Raw genomic sequence first — 10,127 nt, forward strand, 5'->3', positions numbered from 1 at the left:
TAGTCTTTTTAGGTACAAAAGCCTGCATGCAAATATAAATTACGCTTGCCATATTATCTGAGGATTTGATGTTTTTATGTTTTATATTATGTATTTTATGTTTATATATCTATTTGTGTATTTGATTAAATTTTTTATCGTTTAGAAATAAGAGCATTTTATTGAATCGTTAAGATTGACGGTAAACGAGAAATATCGTTAAGATTAACATGTAGTGTGTGACAACTCAGGTTTTAAGTGTAACTGTAGTTGCGCGCTGTGTCCGCCAGGGAGCGACAGTGTCGATAGACCTTAATGTAGACAAGCAAACACTTCCGGTTTTAACAATCAAAATAAAAGTTTAATTTTGGAAATGTACAGAAACAAATCCACCACATCCGGTCGGGATACTTTAATTTTGAAAGGTTTTTCTTGATTTTCAGGTGTACCGTCACCACAAGGGCAGTTCATGCTATTTAATCTACACGAGCACTCCTTTTACCGTCACAGGTCGACTTCAGGTTAGCTGTTTATTCACTAGTTTATGACAAGTGGGCTTATTTTAAACGAAAAGGCAGTTTTGTTTTCCTCAAATCGTAAGCGGTGTTGTTAGAGACGTGCTGTCATGCTAGTTAGCTACTGTTAGCATGCTAATGTAAGATTTGCTAGCGGTTAATGAGTGAGTGAAAGCTGGGCGGCGGGGGGGATGGGTTGGGTGATATTAATACTGTTTATGCTTTAATTATATAGCCATTACTAGATAAGGCAGCATTTATAGTTTTAACACAAATGTCACTAAAAAAGTCAAAGACTTAAATCTCTGTTTTAGTTGTTAGCGAGTGTTTAGCAGAGATTGGGTCGGTGGCTAAAAGTTACTTGAGCTAAAGAAAGCTCATAGGATTGAAGCTGCGTAAGTTACTCGCGGCTGGCATGTGTGTCTACAGACGTCTGAAGGTGTAGTTTTATAAGTTTTCTTTAATGATAAAGCGGAGATGCGACAATTAAAGGTTCTTTTCTTCATTAGTCCTTTCTGGTTTCTGTCGCTATACTGGGAGCGCTTCCTCTTTGTCACCTTAATATCCCACTGTGTGACGAGATTAAACTTCCTTAGAGTTTAATCTCAAAGAAAGACCGCTTCTCTTTGCAAATGCTGGTCTGGTTTTAGATTAACACTTCAGTCTTTGTGTTAAAGATCTGGTAAACCTATGACACAAATGTAAGTTCCTGTGGTCAAGTGTTGCTGAATCCTAATAAGTTAGTGGATCTTTTTCTGCTTATCTTGTATTTTCTTTGTTGTTGGAGCTCTGTCTCTGACATCATTAACTTGATGAACTATACACTCGTCAATAATTACTTTACCACACCTGTCCAAAAATATTGTTCTTATAATATGTTGTTATATGCAGTTATCAATTTTTAATGTACAGTACAACAACCACATAAATATTTAATGTCCGATCTCATCAATATAGTGCTCAAACACGCTGGTCATAAAGAATGACATTTCCATACCAGATTGGGGTGCCAGTGGAAACTGCGTTACTGTTGGCTGAAAACAAAGGAAGAGGAGAGAGGGAAGGAATATTAGGAGACTGTGCAAGAGAAGGAAAGGCAGGACTGTAGATTTGAGAGTAGGGACTTGACTGGTTCATACATGTAGTGAAGGTGGCAGATGCCAACCCCTAAAGGGAGTAGCCAAAAGAAGTATGACCCTTGTCTCTTAGTGGGTGTGGATAGGAATGGTCCTAGTGTTATGGTTTTGTTTTCTATGCTTAAGTGTGTCTGTCTTTATATCTTAACTCTAAAGTTCTCAAGTAAGTGGCCTTATGTTCTTCTGTTGGGTGGAGTAAGAGAAAGAGAGAGTTAAACTTTAAAATTTTTAGTATCCGGTTGAGGATATGGTACACTTTGAGGTTGTAAAATTTCCCGAAAGCCACAGTTCAGTTTATTTCTCACAGAGAAAGAATTAAAAAAAAAATAAAAATAAAAAATCTGGTTACCTCTTTTTTTGTGTATATCATTCACGGTGTGCAGAACTGTGCAAATGTGCAAATTACCTTTTTTTTGTTTTGTTGTTTGCTTGGAAACCTGCATATTTACATAGCAGTAGATATCAGGGGGAAGATTTCTTTGTCTTTTGCATGTTTCCACATGAAAAAGACAAATCTGTCCTGAGAACCAGCTCCATGCATAACATCAAGTTATCCTTAAGAGTAAATCGGCATTATAACTTATAAGCATATCACTAATAAAGCTCTGACACTGCACGTTAAAAGCAGTTAAAAGTAAGTGTAGTTAGTGATGTATGGAGCTTACAGTTTTTGGGTTTTGGTGTTGATGCTAAACAGCCTTCTGCCTGAGTGGAGGGAAGGGTGTCATAACAGTTTATAGTCTGGGTCAGTGGGTGGGATCCCTCATAATACAGACCATGAAGGGGAGGGTGCTACAAATGATCTGGGTGGCTTCCACTATGCTCTGCAGTGGCTTCTTCTCAGCATACCAGGTGGTGATGGGGTGTTGAGGCCAACCTGCCTCAGCCTCTTGAGGAAATGAAGTCACTTGTAGGCGTTCCTAATGATGCTGCAGGTGCTACTGTTCCACGTCATGTCCCTGGAAATGTGTTCTCAGATGTATTTGAAGCTGTGGACTGTTTCTACAGCTCCTTCTCTGATGAACAGGGAGATGGAGTATTGCTCCTCTTCCTGAAGTCCAAGACCAACTTCTTTATCTTCCCCACATTGATGCAGAGGTTGTGCTTCCCACACCCATCTATTATATCTTTCACATCCTGCAGATATCATTCTTTTCTACATTAACAAAAGATTTTGCGCATAAAAGTTTGGGTTTTTCACCACAACTGGTTTTATAAAATGGACAATGATTAGAGAAAAATGCACAGATTTCTGTTAAATGAAGTTACACAATACTCTTTGAGTATTTAAAAATAAGAGGACATAAGTGGCTTTAATGTCAAAATGGTCCACGGGTCTCATTTAATAAACAAAAAACTCTTTTTGTTGGCAGATGTCCTTGTTGATAAATTTATCTATTTTTATTTCTTAATTTTTGTCTTAAGATGGTTTGTAAGAGGTTTTTGTTTTGTTTTTTTCTTCCCTTGTCCAGGTTTTCTGCTCTGTCTATGATGTTGTTAACCCTTATTTTCCTTTTTGTCGCATCAACATTCTCTCTGATGCAGGTCCCACCATGCGAAGCCTCTATCTCCTCCTGATACCTGCTCTGCTGCTCCTCTTGGCCATCCCCGTCTCCAGGGGGCGTTACAATGATGATTTTGACGATGGAGAGGACCTAGCAGACTTCGATGACAATGACTTTGCCGAGTTTGAGGACATGACCGACGATTCAGCAGCTGAAGCAGAAACTGCCCCTCCGCCTAGGGCTTCACCGTCCTTGCAGCCGGATGAGGATGAGGATGAAGATGAAGCCACAGTGGAACTGGAGGATGGACAGGATGGTTTTGAAGACCCAGACACACAGGTTCATTACCTTCTAACTCTTCACGTCTCATTCACGTCTGTATTTGAACACAGTTTACATACTAAATCATGTTTGTTTTGATTTATTTTGTTTTTCGTATTTTACTAGGATCAAGATATATACAGCAAATATGACCAGGAGGAGTTTGAGGGGATTGGAGACATGGAGAAGACGGGACACTCCATGAAAGACCCCCTGATAATCCACACGGTAAGCCGGGCTTACTGCTGAAATCTCCTAAAAAGCAAGTCTGGCATAGTGAGTGGAGCATTCCTAATCCTTAAATATACTTTGCATGTTTGTGAGTCCACTTACTCCTGAGTAATAGGACTGTGAGCGCAAGGGTCCATGCAGATCACTAATTTGACCACACATAAATTCTCCATTTATATGTGGAGAGTTTACATTATTGTGCAACAACTTGACATGCTCTCCAGTCTGTGGACTTCAAGCAGACTTCAAATAAGTAAAATGGGGATGATGACTTGGATATCTTGTCTCCAGCTGCCCGTCCGCACAACAGCTCAAGAGTTTAGAAAACCCATAATTTTGTTCTGCACCTTTGACTGAAAATGAAACAAAGGCAAAACTAAAATGGTAAATGTAAATAATCACCAGCCCACCTATTGTCAAGCTTCACTTTCACCAATTTATACCACCAGCACAATAAACCTGCACTATATCAGACAATAATGCATATAGCAGTTTTACCCTAAATCCCATGCTGCTAGTCATATAAGTGAAGTGTCCAAATGAATGCATAGATGAAAGATAGAACTCTGCCTAGATGTGGTGTAGCAAAACCTTCCACAGGGGAACTTGTTCTGCCATCAGTACTAATCAACGATCATTATCATATGTTTAAAAAAAACAAAACACTAAACATGCTGTCTTATAATACAGAAAGATCAGCAGTTCAGAAAAGGTTTATGCCAGTCATAAAACTCAGTCAATCCTAAAGACACAGACATCAACTTTATTAATCCCACACTGAGGGAATTTACATGATACAGCAGCACAAAGAAGAAAAAAAAATCAATATTATACGTTTAGAAATGGAAAGAAACAACTGTGTACAAATTAAAAAATGAAAATAAAAAAAGCCAAAATACTGCACAAGAGTAATTTGTACTGTATATTAAAGGTTGCTTTATCCAGTAAAATACACTCAGATTTTATTTTTATGTTTACATAAAGTGCAGCGGGAGTGATGATGTATACACTCATACAGTCCCGATCAAAAGTTTAAGGCCACTTGAAAAATGTAAAAAAAAAAACAACCCATATTTTGTATTGTTGGATCTTAACAAGGTTCCAAGTAGAGCTTCAGCATCCAACACAAAGAAATGGGAGTGAGACTAAACATGCAATTTATTGAAAACAACTCTTAAACTGAAACAGGCTGTTTTACAGCTGGTCAAAAGTTTAGGACCACATGCATTTAAAAGGCCAAATCTGTGCAAAAATGTGGATTCATTGTAATTTTCTGTCAGGTCGTCACTCTCATGACGTTCTGATGGCAAAGGCAAAAAAAACTTTACCTTTTGAATGTGGATTTATTATTATTATTATTATTATTATTATTATTATTATTATTATTATTTACATTTTTCAAGTTGGTCTTAAACTTTTGATCCGGACTGAGTTTTAGCACATGTAACACACCCTGTTATGTGTGTGAATTGTACCATCTAACTGCTGTCAGGAGGAAGGAGCTATGGTGCTCTGTCCTACACAATGGCTGTAACCATCTAATGCTCAAGGAGCTGCTCAGGGCCTCCACATTCTCATGCAGGGAGAGAGAGAGGAGCTGTACATCGACCATAATCCTCCTCTCACCCACCTCTATGGAGTCTAGGGGACTGGCCAGGACAGAGCTTGCCCTCCTCATCAGTCTATTGAGTAAAATAGTCTCAGAGTTGCACTGATTTGAGCTAGATTACTAAGTTAGTCAGACTGATACCCTGGCTGTTATTCACCTGTTTCATACACAGTGGTGTCTGTGTATGTCTGCAAAGCACCGATCTCAGAAATGTCAAACCAGGTTTGGGGTTATTTAGAAACAGTACAGTCATTCCAGAACAAAAGTAGCAACCTGTAATATCCCCATGATGTTACGGTCAAAAAGAAATCAACCAAGTTTTCAACCTGAAGATTGTTTTTGTTTTCAGAACATCTTAAAAAACAACAACAACAACACAAACTTCAGTAATTCAGGCCAAAAATCACATTTAATCATTATTTTAATAAACAAGCCTCATGTAGTTATTGAACTAAAAAATTAATCTGTCCTTAAACTTTAAATTTAACTTAAATAAAACATGAACGGCTGAACACGTGGATGTGTTGGAAGACACGAGGTCATTCTGTAGTCATTAGGGTCAGACTAGCAAGTGTTTTGTGTTTTTTGACTGTAAACCAGTCTTTCCAGAGCTGCAGTCAGTCCCCGCTGGCCCACAGCATGCCTGTGGGTGTAGATGGGGGCAACAAGAGCCCCAGGCAGCAATGAACTAATCCACCTAGGGAAGAATAGAGCAACAGGGAAACAAAAGCAACAACCAAATGGCACAATGTATTAGCAAACAGCTGCAGGCTAATAATGATCCTAAGGAAGGACCACCTGCAAAAACCTTTTTATGAATTTACTTCAAGATCAGTGAGGCTTCCAGGTAGTCATTTTGTAGTGAAGTGTAATAAACTTTTAATTTAAAATCTTCTAATTTTATTAAAGATGCTGTTAAATGTTTACATTAAAAACAAGGATAATAAAAACAGGCCTTAGAGTGAGAAATTATAAATTAATCTTTATTGACTTTTTTTTTTTTCTTTAAATTTAATCTTCATTCCTGACTGAGCTGCCATACTCTTGTCTGTTTGCTTCTCTGCAGGTTCCTGCACATCTCCAGAACAGCTGGGAGAGTTACTACATGGAGATCCTGATGGTGACGGGCCTGCTGGCCTATATCATGAACTACATCATTGGAAAGAACAAAAACAGTCGCCTGGCTCAGGCCTGGTTTAACTCGCACAGGGAGCTTCTTGAAAGCAACTTTGCACTAGTGGGTGAGTTCTTTCCACACTGCCAGAAAGATTACTCAACAGGCTAGATCTGCTTCCTTGTATTTAGTGTCAATGGTTAGCATGAGGTTAACTGTTGACACTTTGTAGGTGACGATGGCACCAGTAAAGAAGCAGTAAGCACTGGGAAGCTGAACCAGGAAAATGAGCACATCTATAACCTCTGGTGCTCTGGACGTGTGTGCTGTGAAGGCATGCTGATCCAACTCAAGGTGGGCAATGTGTTCTGATATACAAGTATGAGTATTAGATATATGTATGCTACATGTATCTCATGTTTTTATTGTCTTTTTAAGTTTCTTAAGAGGCAGGACCTGCTTAACGTTTTGGCCAGGATGATGAGGCCCGCCTGTGACCAAGTGGTACGTTTTCACTTTTTCCTTTTCCCTCCGCTGTATATTGCTGCAGATACACTTTCTAACCAGCCGCGTCTGTGGGTTGTTTTTTTTTGTTTTGTTTTGTTTTGTTTTTTTGCAGCAAGTCAAAGTGACTCTTAATGATGAGGACATGGATACTTTTGTATTTGCTGTGGGCACCAAGAAGGCCATGGCCCGGCTTCAGAAGGAGATGCAGGACTTGGTGAGTTTTCTCCTCAAATTGGACATGCAACTTTGAAACTCACTGTTATGCAAATACTGACTTGTGTAGTCTGAATTCTTTGAATTTTTACCAGCTATGCATTAATATTAAAATAAAAGCTTTGTTTTTATGTATTCATTTATTTATTTTTTTAATCTCTTTTTTCCTCAGAGTGAGTTCTGTGGTGATAAGCCAAAGTCTGGAGCCAAGTATGGGCTCCCAGACTCCCTGGCTATTCTTAGTGAGATGGGCGAGGTTACGGATGGTGTGATGGACAACAAGGTGAAGTCTGGCTCTCATATCAAAGCAGTGTTATAAAAGAGACTGAATATTCTGAGAATACTCAGTTTAAATCGGTTGCTGTCATTAAAACTCTGTGTTGCCTCCCTTTTTTGTCATTTAAGATGGTACATTATATCACCAATCATGCTGATAAGATTGAGTCCATCCATTTCTCGGACCAATTTTCTGGTCCAAAAGTTATGCAAGAGTAAGTAATCATTTACTTTTTTAGATTATAGTTAAGAATTTCTGTCTACTGATGGATTTATTTGATGCTTCAGGGAGGGTCAGCCCTTAAAGCTGCCTGAGACCAAGAAGACACTGCTGTTTACATTTAATGGTGAGCATGTCATTTCTGCTACTGTCTTGGACATCGTCATTAAACCTAATTTGATTTCACTGGTGTTTATTTTAATATATTTGATGTTTTTATATTCAGTGCCTGGCATGGGCAACACCTCTCCCAAAGACATGGACGCTCTGCTTCCTCTCATGAACATGGTGATCTACAGCATCGATAAAGTCAAGAAGCTTCGTCTGAACAGAGAGGTGTGTACAGTGCACCCACTATTGCAGTGTTTTAATGTTTTAGCTTCTTTTTTTTAATCATTCTTGTATGTTTAGGGCAAACAGAAAGCTGATAAAAACCGTGCCCGTGTGGAAGAGAACTTCCTGAAGCAGACTCACGCTCAGCGTCAGGAGGCAGCCCAGACACGGCGGGAGGAGAAGAAGAGAGCAGAGAAGGAGAGGATCATGAATGAAGAGGACCCTGAGAGACAACGTCGTCTGGAGGTCTGCAACAAGAACATTTCAGACTGAATACACTCAAAATGATATGATATGATATGGTATGGAGTAAATGTGCAGATGGCTTTAGCTAAAAGAAAAAGAAAAACTGACCAAACATGGTAAAACCCACTAGTAAGTTAGTAACTAAAATATTTATATACCACTTTTCATAGACAAAAAACACACAAAGTGCCAGACACAATTAAAAGACAATATCAACAGAGAACCATGTTTTTAAAAAAAGAACTTAAAAAACATAAATGAAGACTGTGAGAAGACGACTCCACAGAGTCAGATAAACAGAGCTGGAGTGGTAATCTGCTCCAAAGCCTTGGTGGCACAGACGGAAAAAGCTCTGTATGAGGGAAAACTAATAGATTTTGCGCTTGGGAGCAAAGACAACAAGCAGCAGTGTGACAAGAAGTCTGAACCTTGTCCATTTGGTGTTCTGGTATGCAAGGGTGATAAAAAGCAGGACCTAATGACTGGTTGCAACATGTTTTCAAACTAACTGTCTGTTATTGTAAATCAGATTGGTGAAAGTTTGGAAATAACTGCAATCTGTCTGAGTGATTGCAGTTAGCCTGAGTTTGAGATGGGTTGCCTCCCATCAGGCAACATCTGCACTCATCTTGCAATCAAAAGTGGCCAGAGGTTGAGGGAGTTTCATGATCAGCAATTGACTGCTGCAAGTCCATCTCTGAATGCAATCGGCTTTGAATATCTTTTAGATATCTTCAAGTGACTAATATCTTATCAGTTATAATGTACATTGATGGTCTTGGGGTGTCACAACACTTTAAGACTCTTATACCTTAGCAAGACAGCAAGTGTGCAAAATCTGCAAAATTCAACTCTCTCATGTGACATTTTCAGGAAGCTGCCCAGCGGCGTGAGCAGAAGAAGATTGAGAAGAAGCAGATGAAGATGAAGCAGATCAAAGTTAAAGCCATGTGAAAGATCACCACAGCGATGAGGATACAAGCACACATAAAAGCAGTGCTCAGCTCAGACCGTTTTCTTCCAGCTTGTCTCACCACGTCCACAGCTCTTCCTTACAAGTCGCTCAAAGCTTCAAACAGACGTCCTGCACCTCTGGATGTGTCGAGCTTAGCTGTTTGTATCACCACCTGCTCCATGTCAGTGGCTAAATCTTAAAGACTGTGAGTGAATATGAGGACTTTTTTTCACCATTGAACCTGTCATCACTTCTCACGCCAAGATTTTTCCCTGAATTTCATGAACGTTGCGTAGCTCAGTGAGCTTTTTAACCTTAATTTGCAGGGAAGGAATACGCTATTTGGTAATACTCAGACACATTTTTTTTAAAGGAATAAAAGGATTGCTGTGGTTTCATTGGATATATATTAACATTAATATAATAAATGATACTGTCAAGGACGTTTTAATTTATATATGCAATGTGGTTGATTTCTTGCAAGTTGTTTCTAATCTTTATCTGAGCAAACATAATAAAATGTACTGGAGTGTGTTGGAAAACTTTGTTTTTAATGGTAAATGACAAGGCAGTTGGTTATGGGTGTTAGTGTGGTGTGTGGGTAATAAAATAGTCTCTCACTATTAAATTGATATACTTCTTTGGGTGGTAGTTGTTGAAAGAGTGAAGGGATAAAATGGGCACCAGAATACGGGTGGGGCTTAGTGCTAAATTTAACTAGTAGACTCCGTCAGCAGTCTGAGCTACATTTGGTAACATCGGCATGGTCGTGTCTTGACAGGCTGAAATATTATAGTCCTGTGAGGCCGGAAGTTGTAATCATGAAGGTGTTTAATAGTTTACTGAATCTGGAGAAATGAAGTGCAGAAATGGACTTGTCATTTTGTCAGCTAAAATAATTTAATCCTTGTCTTTGGTAAAATGTTAGTTCCTTTTTTCTTTTTCTTTTTTAAGTGTGACAGTCCCA

At 38.9% G+C, this 10,127-nt stretch overlaps 1 protein-coding gene across 1 annotated transcript; it reads left to right on the forward strand.

Annotated features, from left to right (window-relative positions):
- The first annotated feature begins 390 nt into the window (after positions 1-390).
- Positions 391-9,702, forward strand: ccdc47 (coiled-coil domain containing 47). Its single transcript, XM_006803022.3, has 13 exons — positions 391-500; positions 3,176-3,474; positions 3,583-3,684; positions 6,363-6,537; positions 6,643-6,764; positions 6,849-6,914; positions 7,030-7,131; positions 7,303-7,413; positions 7,536-7,621; positions 7,695-7,753; positions 7,853-7,962; positions 8,038-8,205; positions 9,079-9,702. The coding sequence occupies exons 1-13, from the start codon at positions 449-451 to the stop codon at positions 9,157-9,159; spliced, it is 1,533 nt and encodes a 510-aa protein (XP_006803085.1). The 5' UTR covers positions 391-448; the 3' UTR covers positions 9,160-9,702.
- The last annotated feature ends 425 nt before the right edge of the window (positions 9,703-10,127 follow it).

This window comes from Neolamprologus brichardi, chromosome 4, assembly GCF_056152115.1.
Source record: "Neolamprologus brichardi isolate AB-2024 chromosome 4, ASM5615211v1, whole genome shotgun sequence".
NCBI lineage: Eukaryota > Metazoa > Chordata > Actinopteri > Cichliformes > Cichlidae > Neolamprologus > Neolamprologus brichardi.

Coding starts and splice junctions, on each gene's coding strand:
- ccdc47 (XM_006803022.3), top strand. CDS start 449: ATGCTATTTAATCTACACGAGCACTCCTTTTACCGTCACAGGTCGACT. Junction 6,538..6,642: donor AAGCAACTTTGCACTAGTGG/GTGAGTTCTTTC, acceptor GACACTTTGTAG/GTGACGATGGCACCAGTAAA. Junction 7,414..7,535: donor ATGGTGTGATGGACAACAAG/GTGAAGTCTGGC, acceptor TTGTCATTTAAG/ATGGTACATTATATCACCAA.